Genomic DNA, 22,649 nt, shown 5'->3' with positions numbered 1-22,649 from the left:
GGATTTATTAAAGACACAAATAGGTGTATGGGGAGAGGGCATTCAAGACCTATTCATCCAGCTATACAGCTGTTAGACAGTTGAACATACTTAACAGCATTTAAGATAACCCCATGGTTATTTTCTCCTACAATTTCTTATTTTGTTCTGAAAAACTCATTTTTTTGGTATTTTTCCATCTGTGAGTGGTTTACTCTATTGCAATGACACATAAAAAATGCACACAATTTCAGTGTAGGTGATCTCCCATTCACTGTAATGTACGAGAAAACACGGGATGGGACAGAACTACATTTTGTTATATTTCACTGCCTTAATTTAAGCAACTGCATCCATACACAAATGTTGAAATATGCAGCCAAGTGACTGGAGGAGCAGCTCTTCTGCAAGTCACTGGATGCTGTTGGTATATCACAGATCTGAAAATTAGACCACTTGTTTCTTGCGCTTAATTTACTACTTTGTGTACACTTAACTGAAAGAGCAGTCTGAGAATCATTACTTGTAATTAGAGAAAAACAAAGCAAGCCCTGACCAGTACATCTGTTTTTTATATTAGCAAAATCACCTCTTTAGGGTCAGAAAGGAGAAATCAAAGCAAGACCTTTACTGTAAAGTTCTACAGTTAAGCAAAAGAAATTCTCTTCAAGAGTAATACAAAACAAGCAAGATCATTTTTGGATTAATAAATCTAAGTGCAACATCCTCAAGAGAAAGTTACCAGAACTGAGAGGTAGATGTAAAAGGCAGCTAGAAATTAAAGAAGAAATACAGCTATACCATTATACTGTATAATGTCTACTGCATTTCAACACAGTATTCATAGTATTTTAATACAGTAGCTTATTTTCTACCCCAGCCTTAGTGTTTTGATTTCTGAATCATTGTAGTAAGTTAATAAGAAAGCTAATTTCACTAATTGAAATTAAAGGTAATTCTACCAGACCATTGTATAGACAGAATACAGATGGCAGTATTTAGGAAGCTGGAGGCTCATGTCTGCACATAGAAATTTAATTTTGAAATGAGTTTATAGCTATTATTTTTATTAGATAGCAACGTTTACAAATTCAAATTAAGAAATCAAGTTACACAATGGAATTATCTTGTGCTCATTCTTGGTTGTGATGGGTTTTTTCTTTAAGGTCATGTCCTGGGTTCAGCAGTAGCCGTCATTTTTTCTCTTTCTTAGTAGCTGGTGCAGCATTGTGTTTTTGACTTTCGGCCTCGGAACAGCGCTGATAACACCAACGTTTTTAGTTACTGCTCAAATGTTTAGACTGACTGACTCAAAAGGACTTTCTGAGTCTCATGCTCTGCCAGGGAGGAGGGAAAGCTGGGAGGAAGCAGAGACAGGACACCTGACCCAGGCTAGCCAAAGAGGTATTCCATACCACAGCACGTCATGCCCGGGATGTAACTGGGAGTTACCCGGAAGGGCAATGTCTTCTCAGTCAGGCTCGTTTCAGCAGGTGGTATCGTATTCTCTTCCCTCGTTATTTTCCTTATCATTATTATTATTGGTGGTAGCAGTAGTGGTTTGCGTTATACCTTAGTTACTGGACTGTTCTATCTCAATCCGTGGGAGTGGGGGGGAGGGAAGAATGGGGGGTGTACTGTGTGGCTGACTTGCTGACAGGGTTTAAATCATGACAGGTCATAATCATTTTTATACAGAATGTCATCAACAAAAAAAATCTAGACTGTCTAAAACACAGCCCCACTATTTCCTCATTCAATATTTCATAATTTATCAAAAATCTATGCTTGTTCTAAGCATTTTAAACAACTATTAACTAGTCTACTGGGCCCTTTATATATTTTTTTGTTCAATTTGTACACAATACAGATTTTTAAAAAGCACTTAAAGATTCTATATTGAAATGTTTTGTAACTTTCAAAACTAGGAATAAATAGCTTGTTTCCATAACAAGATGAAATCCACTATTCAATATACCACGTTCTGTCTTCCCCATACATCTCATCTAAGCATACAATTTTCTAGCAGGAATATTGCTTTAAAACACTTAATTCCCCATCATTTTAATGCACAACCATTTATGACTGCAAGAGCTTCTACTTCCTGATAAGCGCAGGTTTAACTTAACTCTATATTTTGCAACAGTCTACTAAATAACACCTCAGCATGTACTTCATTTACATTTTCTTCCCACAGCTCGTGAGAGTCAGAAGACAAGCTACATCTGGTAAGGATGAAACTGCACTGAGGTTTCTATTAGGAACCCTCATTTCCAATGTATGCATTCATCCTTCTTTCTCATTCCTGCTTCACAGCCAAAACCAGTAATAAAATAAAGCTTCCAACATCTAATATTGAGGTCGCTAACAAACATAAGGCTGTAAAGGAGGGGAAATCAAATAAGTACATGCAATGTAACAAGTTGCTGCAAGGTTTCTGCTCTGTAAAGATTAAACAGGAGTAAGAAGAGGCTGAGCCAGAAAGCCGCGTAAGGAAAAAATATGCTGGAACAAGTAAAAACATCAACAGTCTTAAGGCAACTTTTACTCCAATCAGCAGTCTGATTACTTGTGTATCTGAAGAGAAATCCTTCTTTAGGGTACTTAATCATGTTGATACAAAAGATATCACGAACCATATCGATCCTAGAAAAGTAAAAAAATCAGACAGACATGAGTATGTTTTCCATTGGAGTAAATCAGTTTTAATTAATATTTGTACATAAAGCCTAGTTTAATTCATAAAGACTTAAAGAAATTTGACCAGTGCTTCCAAGAACTGCAGTTTATGGTTAAACTCAAGGATAATTAGCTTGATTTTCAAACATCCAAAAGCTCCCACTGACCTCATCTAGGAAATGCAAACTGAAGCATGAAGCATGTTTTACACTATTGAAACCAGGATGTCTTAATTTTGTGCACAAACACGGGTCAAAGGTATTTATGTCAAGTCAGTTAAAGAACCAATATAAGAGTTGGGCCAGATGACTGCTATAGATTCCTTCCAACTAAACTATTCTGTTCTGAGCCATGAACTATTCTTACTTTAAAAACTAAGTGACAGCAAATAACTCTGTTATGGAAACTTTGTTTCAGTTATAAGAAAAGAAATAAAGTATATAAGGAAAAGGCAAAAAAAGTTATTCTACAGCTACAGATTTATTTTTAGAAAGATCTATTGTCTACCACGAGAGGTCTACAAAGCTCGAAGTCAAATTCATTCTTTCCTCCCCTAAGATGATTCAATGGCAGCCTCCATGACACCAAATCCTACAAAAAGACTTTAACAGATGGTTAACATATTGTAAATATTTTTACTAACCTGTATAGATGTCATGACCCCATTAGCAAGTACAGAAAGCTTTCCAGCCACTGACTTTACTCCTTGTTTAAACTGAGCTATATCAGGAGCTGAAGGCAAGACATTTGTAATATTGTAGCTTCCTAAAGGAACATACACACAAGAAGAAAAGAGAATTTTATATTAAAAGCAGCCTTTCCTCCCCTGAAAGTACAAAATGCTATTAGGAGCACTAAATACCAATGTCTGATTGACACTGTAAAAACCACTGGGCATGTATCTCAAATGTCTTAAATGTGTCTCAGCATCTTCTACACTCTGTATTCCCAGCTAAGCAATAAAAATGTGGATAATATATAATTTATTCCGCATTTTCAATCCGCTGCAATGTTAATTTGTCTGGTATCCTAAACAGATTTATTACATTGCAAGTAAAATATGAATGCACTTCTGTGGTTATGTGCATGCACAGGTATGCTTTGCATGCTGTATAAACACACATTTTACATTACTACATCTGAGGCTTGAAAAGCTCTATAGTAATTATAGCAGACGTAATTAAGTTTTAAAACTCCAAGGCAAAGCTGGCAATGTAGCCTTCATTAAAGCCAATATAGTGTGGCCACTGTTAGCTCTACTATTATGAAAAGTATAGGCCTGAAGATAGTTTTGAAACATCTCTGATTTCTATTAACTGCATGATAAGTATTAACATGCTAACAACGACAATCACCCACTCATTTGCAAAAACAATTACTGGCAGGCCTTAATGAAATACCTGATACTGTAAAAAACACAAATGTCAGTAAACCAGCATCACAGGCCATGATCTTGGGAATAAGTGGGGTTCCTGAGTAGAAGCATCCCAGAACATACCTGTATCAAAATGGAGACTGCAGTCTGTAGCCTTCATTTAAGACAAATAGCCAACAGATAGTCATGACCAGACAGGACACAACTAGTAACTTGCAAGCAGTTACTGAACCTTGGACAAGCTCGTCCAACCTCAGACTCCCCAACATGTACAACTGTAACTGCTTTTGACAGGTGCTCCATTGCTACACATGGACTGCCCATTCTTCTCCCTTTGTTTTGAGCAGGTGTGGAGGAGGGAAACAGCGTGAACCTGCAGCTCCTCTTTTCATGGGAAATTAAAGGCACCTGCCTCATTATCAGGCTGGTAAAAGCATTACTGTAGATAACGTGCTTTAGCTAAGCTAATTGGCTGGTTCATTGTGGTAGATGGTTCCCACTCCATTCTTTACAGCCTCCTAGTAATTGTTTCTATAATGCACAGGTACACTTTTCAGAAATTCTCTGTTACTGAGAGCCCTATTTCTGAACTGTAGTTTTGACTGCCTTACAAACTGTTCCACTTAACAAAAATGCTGAAGCATTTGATATTAAAGTCAGAGTCATGGAAATAAAAATTGCAGATATAAATAACCTGGGAAAAGCTCTAGCCACTTCTCAGCCACATTAATTTTCTCATGTTTTCCTGGCTATGTATGGTTGTCTGAAAAACTTGTAAATGAGACAGGAAAGCAACTCCTTTTCTTGTGATTTCCTTCAAAATCAGCATCTACAAGGCAGCTATCCAACACGCCAACTTTCATAAGCAACTGCTCTGAAAGAATGCAAAGTAAAGGTGTTTACTTGTAGCCCTCTTTTTGGTAAATGGCTCCTACAGCATTCTGTACAAATGAAAGCATCCCAAACCTGTTCTACCCCAAATCTCAGCAGAGCTTAGAAAAACAACTTTAGATTCAAAGGACATTTTATTCTGGCAAGGACCCCAGAATTACAGCAGTGGTTTTGTTGCCAGCCTCTGGTCTCCTAATTACCTTTATTTTATGGAACTAATGATAGCCTTGGCATTAAGTCTACACCAGACAAGCTATCAGTAAAATTTCTCCAAGATGGACCAGTGTCAAAAGGTAGTCTTTAGGGTAGGAGGTGTAACAGGAATGCAGGAAAAGAAGATTCTGTAGATTGAATATAGCATGAATTTACAAATATACAAAATAATTTCTGGTCTATTTTTTCCTCACTATTATCTTAGAGCAGTTAACAACCCACAACATTTAGCAGAAGTTTAGTCTCTGCAACATAAAACTTTAAATATACTGTTGGGTTGCACACCAGTCACAAACTGTAACTAACCTCAAATCACAGGCAGGTATTTTCATCCCATTATTAGGAATCTCTGCATTCCTCCATAAGCCCCAAGAACCTTTCTAAGTGGTTAGTGACGAATAATAGTGTGTGCATAATTCATGTACAGCTACTAAGCATTATATAATTGCCTGTATTACCCTTCTTCAGAACAGGGTGAGAATTTTACCACCTATATATATATATGCATGTGTACATAAAAAGACACATTCATATATACATATATATATAAACACAGAGATATGTATTTCATATCAATTTGCCCAATCTTTAACTCATATCTACCTTTTTCTAGCTTATTCTCTTATTCAATACTGTGTAAAAGCCCCACACCTATTACCCAAATTAAAGGAAAAATTAATTACATATAAAACATTTCATATGCAAGAAAATTAAAATAAAAAGATGGAGTTCTAGTTGACAGTAGATAAAAAATGTTATCACAATCCCATGTACCATTGAAAATAGTTTATCATTTCAGAAATACCATTTTTTGGCTTGTATTTCCCACATCTTTTTTAAGCACAAGTATAATCTTCAAAATACTCTTTCAAGTAAATAATTTACTGCAATTCCTGCTTTATGTCTCCTCCCCTACTTATTTTTTTTTACATTTCAAATTACTCAAATCCAGCTTAAGTAACCAGTAACAGGAGTAATTTCTCTACCAGACAGTGAATTCTAACCTTGCTTTCAGGGGATCAAAACTGAACAATCATGTTTGGTTTTTTAACTCCCAACTTTTCCAAACCAAAATCAGATGCTGCATACTCTTTGGCTTTCCACCCTATTCATATGATTACTCACAGATTTCAGGTTCTTTAAGAACTCTTTTTTTCCCATTTCTTCACAAGTTAAGGAATGAAACCCAACTGATCAAGTCAATAAAACGCCCTAGTATTTTCTACCATTTCTGTATTACATTATTGCATTATCCTAAAAGTGTGTTAGAAAGAAAATGGGAGTCATTTTCAAAAGCCTAATGAGCTACTTTTCAGTCAATCTAATCTACTACTTCCTTCCTGTCTAATTTGAACTATACTCTCCAATGTAAGGCATTCCAACAAATCCTTTACACAGACAAACCAACAGAAAAATGTCCTTAATAATTTGGCAAGACCAGTTTTAGAAGCAGATACCATGATGAATGGATATGATATGCCATGCAACAGATTAACATGGGAATTTCAAGGCCACTAATATGTCATTAAAGACTTTTCTTAGACTCAAATATTATTATGACAGCTATTTTCACATATATAAACACATAAGTTGCTTAAGGTCACTTACCAAAAAAACCTACCTAACAGTCGATGTAGGTGTTACCTCATTTGGTTTTATAACAAAATATTACAGTTTCCCTTTGATAAAAGTAATTTACAACACAGAGTATTATTTTCAACAAGTCATGTAAACTACACTGAACTCAGGGAACTGAAAACACAGAACTTGAAATTTAAGATTTTTTTTAATAATAAATACACCAGCTTGCTTGCTTAACCTATTAGCAATACTAACATGTACTGCACTCTGTACACTTCTTGCAGAAAACAGTGACAGCTAGCTGATAGTGGAAGTAGAAGCTGAGTACAGGAGCGTATTCACTCCATAATAGTTTCTCACTCTGTTCAATATGTACCTGTTGGTTGTTTTTTCTGATCGTCAAACAAGTCAGATGAACTTATGGAGGAGCTTCCAGAAAGTCTTTCTAGTCGAGCCCTTGCTTCATACTGGAAAAGAATTGAGAAGAAACACTGTTGTACAGTATGCTGTCAGGTAATACATGAGATTATAGGTACAGTTTTAGAACACACAAATGCAGCTGAAGTTGACCATTCTGAAAGTTCCTCCCATTTTGTACTTTTTACATGACTTATACAATGTGAGTTTGCCATAATCTCAACTCATTTCTGAGTTGATCAGAGTGACATTTACTACTGCAACACCAAGAGGCCTATTCACTGTTAGCTACCCTAAAATTGCTGAAAAACTATGCAACCATTAAAAATAACAATTAAAAATGTGAAATTGAGTGGTTAGATAGGATAAATTAAGGGAAAAGCACTACAGCTAGCATCATGGTAACCCTTCTAATCATATCATGCTTTTAATTCAACTTTTTCTGAGTTCCCTGGAAACATAAAAATAATTGATGATTATTATTATTATTATAAATTAATTATATTTTTACATTCCTCATTACATTGCTATTTTTTCGTTAAAAGTATGTTTTCAAAATGATCCCCCACCTCTAAAATGCAGCATAATGTTAATCTGTGTTTTATTTCTGGGCTGAATCAAGTACATGTCATTTGTTGAACAATTCATCACTTAGTTGGCCTTACAATAGTAATAACGTTTCCATGCAACAAACACAGACGGGACAGCTGTTTCAACAACAGTTTGTTGGCATCAATTTGGATATTTAGAACAAACGAAGTAAGCCTACATCCAGCATCAGGCTGATTCTTTCAAAAATAAAGACTGCTGACCACTTCTATCAGGGAAGAATGATGTTGGAGGTAAGGTCCTACTTGCAATGGCAACTCCTTAAAGCCAAATGATAAACTATCAGCGTTATCAGAAATGCCTACACCTCTATCAGACAAATATTCAAGTGGACATAATTCTGTAAGCTTACTAATTCTACCAATTTTAACTATTTATGGCCTTCTCTATATAAGAACACTGTTTATAGTCAAAGACTATTTTAATATTAAAACATATTTACCACTGCTTTCTACTTACATCAGCATGATCTTGCCTTCCAAAATACATGTCTGATGAAATTGCTTTTACATTGCCAAATTTCTTTTGTGCCTCATCTGTGTTTAAAGGTGGTTCATATTCAGGCTTACGACGAGACGCAGGCCTAAAAGAAAAATAAACTACATTTGTGAGCCTAACTTTTATTTACATCTCAACAAAAAATAAAATCAGTATCAACCCAGGACAAAGAAATGCAGATAACTAAGTTGACAGAGCAGCAAATAAAATTTCAGTGACAGTTTTACAAGATGGTGAACAAACAGCATTTCAAATTCATTAATCTTGTACCTTTATTTTCAAAGTTCATTTAAAAAGCAAGCTAAATTATGTGAATAAGGACAAAATATTTCTACAAAATGTCAAACCCCACAATGTCAGTGAACTTCAGATTTAAATGTAACAGCATAAAAATGTTTAACATCCTTTAAACTGTCACTGCCTTACACCTCACACATACATATTCAACACAGTTGCTTCCCTTTTTCTCCCCTCCAACTTTTCCAAAGTAAACGTAAGCAAATAAGGAAGTGACAGTATTATGGACATGAACCCCTATTTTGTGTAACATGCATCACTGGTCCACTAGAGAGGAAGAAGCAGAACATGCTTGTGTTAAAAAAGCTGCACTTACAGGCACAAACTGTACTTTACAGGTAACTGAAAAACACAGTTTTAAGTAGGAACAGAAGGAGAAAACACCAACCAAGCACTCAAAGCCCCACATTCTTACATTTCCTACTTGATTACAAAGATAAAAATGCAGTTGTCAAAGAAATACATTCATTTATCATCATAACAATTAGATGTGTTGTTTGCAAGTATCTTCAATACTTTCATCCTAAAAGCTGAGTATCCTACAGTTTCATTCACCAGGTAACTGGGTTCTCTTTGGCTCATTAGGCAATAAACAAAGAAGTAAAGTACCTGTGCTCTCAGAACAGTGCAAATATTTGAGTTTCTCTCACCATCTTTTGTCTACTCCTTTTTTGCTGAAACGCTTTGGAAGTTACCTCCAGTACCTTGTACAGCACTGAACAAAACAGCCAAATGCTTAAAATATAAATAGGAAATTCAGCTTACCAAAAAAGTGAAAATAAAAAAATCTCTTGACTGCTGATGAAAGTTGCAACCAAATTCTCCTTTTAGATTGAATAAAATCCCACTACTCTGACCAGGACTCAGAGCTTTGCCTTTCTGTACAAAAATCAGTTAGGTTTTCTCAGTATACCTGTCTGAAAATCCTGGGCTTTTCGAAGTTAACATTAAATCAACATCTCTACTATTGTTTTCTTTCTTCCAAAAGGAATCTGAATTGTCGTCCCATTTGGAGAAAGTGCTGCTCCTCAAATCTGAAGAATCATAGTACCTAAAATAAAGTAAAAAAAAACTATTGAAAAAGTGGGAAGTTTATATTGTTGAATAAATATTGCTATAATAAGTGTACACTGGCAAGTTTTCAGCTCAATGATAGTTGTCAATGAATAATCAGGACTTCATAATACTGGTTAGAAGCTTTGCAGAATTGAATTAAATTGATTTTTTTGTTTTTACGCATATATTTGACTGACTAGAAAGTTCAACCTTTCTTTTGGCTGAATATGGCCATAAATATGTAATATGTCTTTGCCTGAAAGATATGGTCTCACCAAAACCAGCAAAGTTCTCATTACTTCAAAGTATTACATCTTTGTGAGTGTCAGGCAAAGCACTGGGAAGGACATTGTCAAGATACTTGGCTGGTTTAAGAGCAATCCTCAGAAAACTTAAGGACAGACTCTGCAAGCAAGGCACCATGATGACAGTACAAAGCAGTCTTCTCATAGAGGCCTCATGCTAAGATACCAGCTTCAAAAAAAAGCCACCATAACTTTCAAGGCACTTTGAACACTCCAGAGATCCAAGAACACAGAGCTAACCCATGGCATCCAGGTGTGTTCTGGTTCCACACGAGGCAAAGCTTTTTTCACTAAGGGGCTGACAGTGGCTAATCTCACGGTTCCAGACAAGTCAGTCTTTAAACTATGCAAGCAGAGAATCTGGCCTCATTTTCTAAGGCATCAACAAACAGTTCAGAACAGTAAAGACAGCCCTTGTCTTTGGTTCTGTGTGTTATTTAAATACATTTTTATTTAAATATTTTTTGTATTTTTAATACAAATATTAAGTACCTCTGAGTTCTGTAACACATTTTATTAAAACAACACTTAAAACCAAGTCTTAATACAATAATCTTCTCTTACATATCAAAACTGGGGGAAAACACAAACAGAAATAAAAGAGGGGAAAAGAATCAGCATGTTTTTCAGTTCTGGTCGTATGTTATCTTGACCTTTTCCCCTTTGATTAGCTACATTTATCTGAATATCTATGGAGAATACCTGAAAAAAACAACCTATTAAAATACCAAAGATTAAGAACTTCCCTTTGTAATTAAATAGACTTTCTTAAAGTTTGGATTTGACCAGGACAGGGAGTAAAATGATCAACAGGAGGCTAGCAGAACAGAATGATTCAGTAGAACAAGCATGGGATATTAAAGTCTGCAGCTGTGTTTTTTGAAAAGCACTCTTAAAAAAACCCACCCCCAACAAGGTCCTTCCTGTTTGTGTTATGAATAGTCAGGGCACTTTGTTTTTGCAGTTTATGAGAAATGTGACACCTTCAGCAGCAAGGCCTCCACCTCTGCACATGGAAAATAGTAGGGACAGATCTGGAATGAACTATAAAAAGCAAGAGTAGTCTCTAGCCTTCCCTTCTGACAGACAAAAAGAAGCCACAGCAATCTTTCTAAGTTTCATATGGACATGTAATAACAAGGTGTTCACATATATATATATATATATATATATGTATGTATACATATGTGTATGTGTATATGTATACATATATATATATATGAGTCTATCCAATCTCACAATGACCATCAAAATCAGAGGATGGGGCAGGGGCTACAAGAGCTGATTTGAATAACATGACTTACTTTCTTTATCCTTCCCTCTCAGATTTTCGTAACTTTGCAAAATAGTGTTCTCAGTATTCAGGGAGTGAGGGAGGGGTGTGAGTGGAAGGAGCCAGAAAACCAACATTGAACAGAAAATAAAATTTAACACTGTTATGATAATATTTTATCAATTGTAGCAAAAAGAAAAATCAAAATCCAAGGATTTTGTGAAGCTTCAATTACATTTCTAAATCTTCAGATATTTAGCTTGATTCATTTACAGATATTTGTCAGAACTCTTAATATTGAGTGCAATTATTTTGCTTTTGGGCATATATGAAGATGATGTTAAATTTACATCTATTTCAAAGCTCCCCTTTGGAATTAAGGCTAATAACCACCTTACAAACCTTACCAAGACTAACAATCTGACTTCACACTTTCTTTAAAGAGAATGAATTTGTACACCAACTCAAATTAGATTCTACTGTTGCTATAACTAGAAGATGATCTCGGAGCAGCTAGGTTACAATTTATCTTCGAATTATTGAACCAAAACACATTAAAAACCCTCTTCCATAATTTATCCTTTGCCTGCTAGTAGGCTTATGAATAATTCGAGAGTGGTAACAGTTCAAGGAACAAACAGGGAAGCACTGAAATGATACGTTTTATTTTACAAGACTTTGGTACCATGTTTGCATTTCTGCCACTAGCGATTACACTACAAAGTAATGACACAAAAGCCTTTGTGGTTTTATTTGCCTGTCTACAAGTAATTAGGTACAATTTTTCATGTTTCTGTGGCACCAATCCAATAAAGGCAGTTTATAAAAGCAACACCTGTTTCTCTCTGTCAGTTCAGAAACAACTGTTTCATTGCAATCAGTGCCTGTAGAACTAACTCGTTTTCCTCTCCCTCCCAACAGCGGTATTTTGTAATTTGCACTACATTCATACTTTGATCAAAAACTCAATTCCTTTTGCATTTTTTTTAATTTAAATATATAAAAGGCTATCAAGTAACACTGAAGGGTAGGGAAAAAAAAAAAAAAAGGAATGAACACAAATCATTCTGCCAAAAAAAAATCACTGGATTTGGTGCACAGCAATTACAAGCTTACATGGCAACTACCTGTGCAAACAGAGACTAGACCCTGAACAAGACTAAACCTGTAAACACATTAATTCAGACTATCCTCAGAAAAAGTAACTCCTCTTCTTTGTAAGTACATGTGTCATCAAGGCAAGGTCAACTATTCTGCAACTTTTCTGATTGAGGCGTCCCCTGAAAATATGTTGGGTGTGTAGACATGTCCAGTGGTCTTCTGTTTTGATCTTGAGTTCCAAATGTACTGTGCATACCTGAATACATAACTTGCATATATTTCTACCCCCACCCCAAGTAAAAAGCTTATGAATTACCTTGAACTAGCAGAGAAATATGAGTCTTCTACATCATCGGTGTAGTTTTTCTTCGCTTTTGCAATTACAGGTGTTTCCTGCTCTATTGTTTGCATATCTGAGGTGACTGAGTGAGAAATGCCACTGGGGACAAGAAGAAAAGAAGTATATAAGGAGATGACAAAGCTCCCACCTAAAAACAAAAAAAGCCCAAATCTAGTTTCTGAAGCTTGCTGATAAAGCCCAAGCTATACAAACATTTAAGAAGAAAGGAGGAATTTAAAAAATAAAGGAACAAAGAAAAAGCACTGAAAAACTCAACTGCAATTATCTGAAGTAAGGACAGGACTTCTGATCACACAGACCAATCCAACAGCTGGAAAAAAGAGCAATTTCAGAGTTTTGGCTTGTAAAAGAATATACTTGGGTTGGTAGTGTTCACTGAAAACATTTTACCCTCCTCACAGTCAGCTACTGGAGGCAAAAACCTTACAGACATCCTACAGATTAGCTTAATACCTGTCTGGCAGGTTAGAACTTAATCAGAAGCAATTCTGATTCTTCCCCCTAACAAATACAAGATTCTTTGATTATATTAAGTTTCCATAACACACTTTAGTATATTTTTTCATTTCCTAAGTAAAACAAAGGATAACTGCATAAAGCCATAGAGTATTTTAAATACAGTTTATAGAACTTCACATACCTTCTGTTGCTGCCAAATCCTATGCCAAGCCTCTCCAATTCAGTTTTCTTCTTACCAGATAGGTTTAAATTTTCTTCTTTTGCTTTAATATCAAGATCTCTGTAGGCCAACCGTAAAGATGATACGCTAGAACAAAACATACAGTTAAAATATAACTGGAAAATGCTACACAATGTCCAACCCAATAATAATGGTAGAAAATTAGCAACATATATTGCAGCACTGTAATTTGCATTCTACTGTGTTTACTGAAAATACTGTTAATTGGATAAAATTCAAACTACAAGGATGGGAGAAAGCCATTAGAGAAGACTGTGGAAACAGTATCCTAGTCTGTGTATGAGCAAGTAATCTTTTTCAAAATGAATGTGAAACTTGCTGCTGGTAAAGTTCAGAACACTTTTGTATCACCTTTAAGTCAAACTGAAAGTCTTTTTTCCACAGTCCTGATTCTAGGTGAAACCAAATAATCGTCAAAAAAGCCAACTCTCATGTACTACAGTACAGTGTCAGTGGTTTCAGCACTTGCTATATGTATGCTCTTGAGACAAGTGCTCAAAGTAGATCATGCTTCTTTATTGATACAGCCCTTCCTTATATGCCCAAAAGAGTATCTTAGGAGAGGGGAGGAGGTTTTGTACTCCCAAAATGGAATACATTCTGTATTATGGAAACTCTGAAGCATCCAGACGTTGTAATTTGCTACACAGCTGGCAACATGTTTGAACATCCCCAGAGTTCAGACAGTGTAAGCTGTCATTCTGAGATACCACAAATTTCCTGTACCTCAAAGCAATCACAACTATTTTCCAGTAATACTAGTACAGCAGAGACAGGCTTATAATCTTGACTACAGAACTGTAGAAACACTGCTTACATTTGATTTGTTAGGTTAAAAGTGACAAAAACTGTAATTTTAATGAGCAATGCAGCAGTATTTTAATTCATAAGTTGTGACTGGCATAAAGTAAAAATGAACACTATCAGAAGAAAGGTAAATGAGATTTAGGATACTGCTGGTAGACATCATGCTGCAACTAGGGAGTAACTACTTAAGCCTGAAAACCATTGTAACTTTCTATCAATTCTGTGCAGAAACAGGAATGAAAACAAGGTTTTGACCATAGAGTATTTTCTTCCAGTGTGTCTCCTAACTATTTGATTACTGAAACTTGCCAGCTCTTGCCAGCTTGTTTTCTTCTAGTCCCATGAATACTGACTTAACCAAGAGTACAAGATGCCTCTACCAAAATTCATGCCCTGCTGGTTAGTGCATCTCCTGCACGACAGGAGCTGTGTGGCTGAATGTGTTAAAATGAGAAGGACAGTCTGGTCGTCTTCTCTCAAAGATAAGGGATGTAGGTACCAGCCTGCTGTGAGGAAGGGGAGGGACATCACTCCTCCACTGATGAGGCATTTCAAAAAGGAGGAGAGCAATCTCAATCTTGTGATGATTAGATACCCTTTGACTGGGGCTTTAAGAGGACTTAGAGCCATAACTAAAAAATCACTGTATCTTATGTTCAGTTGCATATAACAATAAAAGTCAGATACAAGAAAGGATGCATCTGTGGAATGACTTTTGAAACCAATAAAATCAGAAAAATATACCTTTAAAGCACAGAGTGTGTTCAGGAACATTTTAAATCAATTCTTACAGTTTAGAACCAACTGTTACACAGAAAATTAAAAATGTTCTTTAAAGTTCAACTTGAAACCACTACTGATAAAAATCTACTCAGCACTTTGAGTGGAAAGATCAGCAGCCCATCTTTATGAAATATTATTTATGAACACCAAAAATCTTATTTGCTGTTGATTAAAACAAGTAGGTTCAATTTCAAAGTCATTCCAGTTATCTATTCTCTTGTCAGTGTACAGCAGAAAAAGGTGTATCGATTATAAAATAACATTTTAAGTCTCAGAACTCTTTAACTTTCTAAATATTAGCCCATAAAAGAATTATTTCTGTTCCTGCCATATAACAAAACCACATGGAATTAATTTACTAAAACTTATTACTCAAGCTTTTAAAATGAAAACTGCCATACAAATTAGCCGGAAGCAGATGCAATTTTAGAGGTATTCACCCTTGTTTAATCTAGGTATATACTGCCATCTACAGTTAAAAATCCAAAAAATTAATCTCAAGGGCAAAAAAGTTATCTTTGCCCTGCTGGGATAGGATCCATAAACTGAAGTGTATGTACACCCCTCATGTTTGAAGACATTTTTAGAGGGTTCTGGCCTTTGCAGAAAGGTTCCAGCAACCTTATACTAAAGGCTGCCTTGAATCTATATAGATCTATGCATTCCTGACACAAAAACCAAATTGCTAATTGAGATTTTCTTCCAAACTGAATAATATAATTAAATACACTATCATTAAAGAATAATAATAAATAATAATGAACAGTCACTTTTGGTGTTATTTAGTAGTCTACTCCTCCGAGTCACTCTACAGGTAGATTTTGTCAGCCACAGAGGAGCATGACTTTGTGGTAAAAATACTTTAGGAAAAATGAATGATCCCCTTGTGATTAATGTTTTTGCAGCACACAAAATTCATTTCTGTGGAGGCTAAATACAAGTAAGCAAAAGGAGCAGGGAGGACATTATAGACCACAGAGCTTGGTATCATGAGTTCCAAGTGATTTGTCTACAGGTCATAAAAATGATGCATCTTAGCACTCAAGAGAGGATGTTAAAATTTACAACAGTAAAAGTGTGCACTAACCAACTATTTAAGTCTGATTTTGATGACAACTAACAAAATGTTAAAAACAAAAAACATGCAGCAGAGAAATGTAGTGGAAGGAACCAGAATCACCACCCTCTGACCTTTAGGGCTAAGTATTTATTAAGTGAGATGGATTAACAGATTTGAGGGCTCAGACAAAAATATTCAAAGGGTTGCAGTGAAATGAAAGCAGTTCCAATATAAAACAGCTGAAACTCAAGCACACAATTCTAGTCATACTTAAACTACCCCCTGCCTTCAGCATAGAAACTCTTACCCAGTAAGTACAAATAAAGCTGCATATTTGTATGTTCCCCCTGCTCTTAGAAAGACTTTAAATAGTATTCAGTGCACTACACCAAAACAAACTAACGCGAGGTAAAGAAAGTTCAAGAGCCAAGAGTGTTCTCTGTAATACTTCAACATGTTTGGGGTTTATTTCACATTTTATTCATGTGTATCAGCAGAATGTCTCCTTATTTTCTCTGTTAAATAACACTAAAGCTATTTTCAAAGATAGCACTGGGCTATTTCTACAGTAAAAAATTAACTATAGAAACATATGGCAAAACGGCAAAAAAAAGGGCAATGGGAAGACTGCCATTTGGCTCATATCATCAACATCTGGGGTTTTTTTAAAGCAAGAACTGAAGTTTTATTTGCATGAGGTAATCTCTGGTAATATTTAAAGTGTTGGCAATTACTTCATTAACATGAAATTAGGCTTCATGGTTTACCATTGTATATTTAATTCATACTTACAGTGGCTCTTCCTTATCAGTTTTCTTACTGCCATGAAGATCTTCTTGTTCCTTTATTTTATCTACAGCTTGTGCTTGTTTTTCAATCTCATTAAAGCTTTGGCTGCTCACTTTTTGTGCCCCCAAACCACCTTTTTTGGCACCGAGCTTGATTTATTGAAAAACAAAAAACAAAAGCCCCAGCATTATAAGGGAGACAATGACTTCAACTGACTTAACAGTAAGCTTTGAAAGCAACAGCGAACACTATACTCTGTTCAGGAGCATATGCAAACAACAATTACAATCGGGAGCAGAGAAAATATTTTTTCATGTTTTGACCCTCTTCTACGTGCTGCTTCTACTAACTCTTACAAATTTTGGTAGCTCTGCAGCCAAGCATCACAGGGTAATGAAACTATGATAGTTTGAACTGTTCAGAAGTTAGCATGTTCAAATAAATAATATATAGCACAACTTCAGTTTCTCAATACAGAATTTTGTTACATAGGGTTAATATAATAAAACTTATTGCAATGGAACCATTTGGTGCTTACGTACTTAATTCAGAATTTACATTTAGAAGTGGCAAGTATTCTTCAATTAGTTCTCCCTGTCCAATGCTAGTGTGTTATTTCAAGATTAAGTATTGATTTACTGATTTATGGTAGGAGAACAATACATAGGTTTTGTTCTCCTATGCATATATTCTCCTATGCATATTCATATATATATACATATACATATGTTCATACATATATATGCACATATGTATATGTTCTCCTATGTATATATTCTCCCATAAGTGTATGCATGATTAGCTTTTACATGTGACAAAGCATTGTAAACTTTTTTAAACATGTCAGCAGAGAGGTTGCAGTTCTGAACTCATTCGTTAAAATAATTCTATTCCTAGCTCGTATTACTTCAATACAGGGATACACATTCTTTCATTCTGATTATTGAAGAGTTAAAACCCACATAACACTACAAATGTAAATAGATATGATGCTGATTCAGACAGTGGCACAGCACTCAAACTGCTGTTCTTAGTCCCCCATGTGTTTAAGTCCTCATCTCCAACACTGCAGCAATATTAATTTTCACAATACATTTATCTTAAACTTTTGATCCTTTAATGTGTTCATATAAAAAGTTCTGGAATACATAAATACAGGGTTTTTTACAGGCTCTGACACTACAGTTCACAAACTGTACATGCACCCATGAACCCAGACATGTTCTTCTTACTGTAAAGGGAACACTCCTGCCCATATCACTTAGAATAAGAAATTTCTTCTGTGTATTAGGGCCCTCTAGTGTGAGCAAGAAAGAATAGGTTTCAATCTAAATTAATATGTTCCAATAAATCTTTCAAATCTTTTTTCATAGAACAGCCCAGACTTAAAAGAAGTGACTCTGTAACACATTGTCATCCTAATAGCCTAACATTAGGCTATTTTCTTGGGCCTCAACAGCCATACATTCAAAATCTAGTTTTTCCTACCTGAGTTAACTTGAGCTGTCTTACTTATTTTTCAGGTTCCTTGAACACATCATTCTGAGATACTCAACTCTCCTCATGCCTTCTTTAGGGAGACCAGATGCCCAAGAAGGTGCTAAGACCCCATCCAGAAATAAGTCTGTAAACTGTCTTGAAAGTATCTTGAATTGAATGCAGCTGCAAGTTGTCTATAAATACAACCAAATACCATACTGCTGTGCAATACAAGATGAGGACTCCTCCAGAAATACAGACCTGAAGTCCCAATCTGTATTGACAGATATGTCATGCATGCATATGTAGCCACTCAAAGGTGTTACTGGAACTCCCTCTGTTTTCAAGATTTGCTACAAAAAGATGTCAGTGCCCATTAACTTAGCTGAAAGCCTGAAGAAGCCCTGCGATCCAGTATCAGCAAATGAGGAGAAATTTACAGGGCATCAGTGGAGTTGCAGGGACAGTGGTTGTGAAAAGAACTCAGGAGAAATGGGATACAGACCTTGACATCAATATATGCTTTGTCATTTTAATTTTACATCATTTTGAAAACATATGACCTGCTGCTCAGGCCCACACAGCACAAGGAAAATGACACTCAGGTATGTATGTGGAAGCCTACACCATTTAGTGAGCTACATACATGTAAACAGACTTCAAATATCTGAGGTTAGAAAACAACCCACAGATCTGAAGCACTCTACTACATGGAACAATAAACTGTTAGACAAATTCAAGTTAACAATAATCTGTCTTCAAATAGACCATTGGCTGTTTTGACATAGAAACAGTTTACAATTCCATTTCAGTTTCATCAGTTGTTATGACACAAGTATTGTTTAGTGCCAACTTACACAATTCATTTCCAAATTGCAAGCTACATATTTCCAGAAATTTTGAATAGAGTTATAAATATGTATCATTTATATACTTACCCCCTTCTTAGCTTGATTTGGCTTCTTTTTTATGAAGGTGGTGCTCTCTGCAAGGATTAAATGTACATTACTCGACATGCAATTTTATTAATTCCAGAACTGCAGAAAATTATTTCCACAATACCAGCCTCAAAACTGAATGCCCAAAACTCTGGGAATTTATTTTAATGCCTTGAAGTATTCAGTTTCTACACTACAAGACTGAGATACTTAGTTACAGGGAACAGAGCTGTGAATGTCTCCAAGAAACTGCCTCTGATTGAGGGCATGGAATCTCTTGCAAATACATGACAGAAATAAAATTACAGTCTTCAGTTGTAAACACCTGCTAGTAAACAGAACAAGAATGCAGGACTTGCTATTCTGAATCTGACTAGAGGTCCACCTGATCCCTTATCACTTCCAAGACGAATTGCTTCCTCATTAGAAAGGTATTGGCTACACTTAAACCCACCAATGATACAGATAAAACATGAAGTGAAAAAAAAACCCCACAAAAACAACAAACCAACAAAAACCAAAACCAAGTGAATATACAAACAGCGACCAAGACCATACCTTCCTGAAGTACTGGGTTAGTCCCAGGTGTCACTTCTTCACTACCCCTGTGCTGCTGAGAATCAATACTCTTTATTCTTGAAAACCTACCCCTGCAGGTTGATCCCCTATATGAATCACTGATGTATTTTATTCTATCTTCCTCAGCTTGTTTTTACTTGCTTGCAGTATGATACACTCTTCAGTGTTAAGTTAAATCATGATTCTGAACATTGAAGGTACTGTATTACTAATATAAGATTTTTTCTAGTCTAAATTTTTTATGTTCAGCTTTCTGAAAAGGAAACAAAACTGTGTCTAGATAAAGACTGAGCTATTAGTACAAGATGTGTTGGCTTAACATAAGTAGCAGGCCATTAATCACAGCACAATGCTCTATTGCACCTGTGTGCTTTAAACACAGAACTTAAAGCAGTCTAACAGGAGGTGTAAAACATTAATGGTCACCTTTATTGGGTGTGACACCTGTAGCATTTAAATTCATCAGGTTGGCTAAGATAAGATAGATAAAACCAGAACAACACTGACTAAAATTTGTATCTTAGAAGTAGTACACAGTTTAACAGAAAAAGTTGTAATACAAAATCTGATGTTTCAACTTGTGCACATGGATATTAAAAAATCCACATCTCTTCTCAGTTATACATTTGCTGCGCAAATGAATATATACTGGCTGCTATCTTCTTCTGCTTACACTCATTACCTAATGCAGCTTTTGGTGATGTACTGAGGCAATCAACACTTGGTCCGTGTTCTGGTCCTAAAACATAATAAATAACAAGGGTAAGAACATCTGAAGGCTCTTTAGAATACTTACAGTACCAAAATACAACTCACAGTACACAGGGTACTGTTTAATTCATATAGCACAATGTGTTATTTCTATCACAGCTTCACTAGTTACTAAAAGCAGCAGGCACCCAATGATTCACAGTCTTTTGAATCTAATATTAGTCTGGATTTCTATTAAACATTCTTAAAGGAACATGCAGTCCCACACATTTGAGCATAACCCTTCTAAGAAGTCCTTCCTCTCCAAAATTCTTGCATCATTAGCATGACTAGGTTATTTAATTATTAAAGTATGGTAAAAACCAGCCTAAATAAAGAGAGTACCAGAAAAACACAGCTTATTGTTTATGAAGAAACAAACAGTCATACCTTCAAAGCAGTCCGGACTATTTTCTTGAGTTTTCTGCTGTAGACAAACTGGCTCTGATAACACCCGCTCTGTATTCATTCCCTTGAAAAAATTTACAACAATCAAAAGTGTACACAAAATAGAATGTATCAAATAAATATGAGCACTAAGCTCAAAGACTGCCAAAGCATCACTGACTAGTTAATACTGTATTCTTATGAGCACAGCTTCTAGGTTTAAACCTGTTCTCAGAAGGGCAGTAAAGTTACAAGAAATGCCTACCTTTATTAGAAGTGAGCTGGTTTCCAAACACTCCTGAGAATCTGTATTTTCCTCTTAGCGATTTCAGTATGTTTACCATCCAAAAAAATAATATGCATTTTAATTGTGCTTTATGTTTAATTATTGTACGTTGACTATTAACTGTCTTAACTCATAACAGTAATACAGTACAGGAAATCTGGATCATTTATTTGCATATAATCACCAACCCTTCTCCCTACACTAAGCTCTTGCACTTGCAATTTTCTAACAATTTTTGACTGTGAGTAGTCCTCCCAAGTTTTCCTGGTGTGTCCTCCCACTTCCTTCAGATACATTCTCCTCAACAGGCAGGTTTGTGACCTGATCACAATAATATCAACTTAATATTATCTTTTCCATCAATGTTGAGCCACTGTTGTCAATGCTGAGAACATGCTTATTCTTCCCTGAAACCTCAATCTCAAAACTTCCCGACATCCCTGTCAAAATGTCTATACCCAAATAATCTCTTGCCCCGAGGTAAGCAAACTGCTTTCCTCTACCTCGGCCTTTGCAGCTACCTGAAAAGTCTGCTGTAAAGATTCACTTTATTCTACCCATACATCTGTATGAAGTTTCTACTTCTTGTCCTCAACCACACAAACACACTTTTCTGCTTAAACTTCTTTTCTCTTAGCTTGCCTTAATTCATGCTTTTCCCACTCAATTGCAAGCATTCTTCCAAGCTGCTTTTTGCAAAGAGAAATACTCAGTTTCTTTTCTACTATGAAGACAGGTGATCCTCTGGTGAAGACACTAGACTAGAATTCACGATAACTGCTTTTTTTAGGGGTCCTTTGCAATAGGCATATCTGAGTAAAACAGCAATACTCCCAGTCTGTAAAATATAAACACTTTTTTATGGTTTCAAAGATGCTGAATTATGTTTTTAGAAGACATTCAAATATTGGCTGCAGTACAAATTCCTAAAATAAAACAAATAAATAGCAAAAAAGCTGAATTTCCCTTCATAAAGCACCATTTTTCAAAATCTCACAAATACAACAAAGTTACATTTTGAAATGTCACAACTGAATAACCAAAAGGAAAAATAATTCATCCAAATTACATTTTTTTCTTCCTTAAGCATCCCATATACACTAGAAAGTCACTAAAACGTCATGTCATTTTTATTACGTTCTTCACCCAAATGCAGATATGAGCAAATTGTGGAGATTTTTATTACTTGCTGATAATGTACATGCACAACGACAACGTCATGACAAGGAAATTAACTTGCATATGAACTGGAAAAGAGTTTTCACAAAGGGCTAATCTGATATACCCAAGCCCTTTGAATTCTTCTCTATCCCAGAATATGCCTTGTGATTATACTTGTGTTTTACGTGTTACAGACCGTAACCGTACTAGAAAGCAACTGTACTAGAACACTTAATATTGTTGCAATACTTAAGAGTACTCGGTGTAGTAATAACTTAATTGCTTTGAGTTGAAG

General features: G+C 35.6%; 1 protein-coding gene across 1 annotated transcript in view; it reads right to left on the bottom strand.

Moving 5' to 3' along the window:
- Positions 1-1,588: 1,588 nt before the first annotated feature.
- ARFGAP3 (ARF GTPase activating protein 3) overlaps positions 1,589-22,649 on the bottom strand; it is a 35,039-nt gene continuing 13,978 nt past the window's right edge. Inside the window, exons 6-16 of the mRNA XM_034063349.1 lie at positions 20,911-20,992; positions 20,453-20,509; positions 19,192-19,238; positions 16,778-16,923; positions 13,276-13,401; positions 12,591-12,713; positions 9,453-9,590; positions 8,204-8,327; positions 7,095-7,185; positions 3,302-3,423; positions 1,589-2,625 (exon numbers count right to left, since the gene is read on the bottom strand). Of these exons, the coding sequence (XP_033919240.1) occupies positions 2,608-2,625; positions 3,302-3,423; positions 7,095-7,185; positions 8,204-8,327; positions 9,453-9,590; positions 12,591-12,713; positions 13,276-13,401; positions 16,778-16,923; positions 19,192-19,238; positions 20,453-20,509; positions 20,911-20,992 (1,074 nt within the window). The 3' untranslated portion in view covers positions 1,589-2,607. The remainder of the gene's footprint in view (positions 2,626-3,301; positions 3,424-7,094; positions 7,186-8,203; positions 8,328-9,452; positions 9,591-12,590; positions 12,714-13,275; positions 13,402-16,777; positions 16,924-19,191; positions 19,239-20,452; positions 20,510-20,910; positions 20,993-22,649) is intronic.

This window comes from Melopsittacus undulatus, chromosome 5, assembly GCF_012275295.1.
Source record: "Melopsittacus undulatus isolate bMelUnd1 chromosome 5, bMelUnd1.mat.Z, whole genome shotgun sequence".
NCBI lineage: Eukaryota > Metazoa > Chordata > Aves > Psittaciformes > Psittaculidae > Melopsittacus > Melopsittacus undulatus.
Note: the sequence above shows the minus strand (reverse complement) of the source record. Positions and strands in the feature narration are given on the sequence as shown.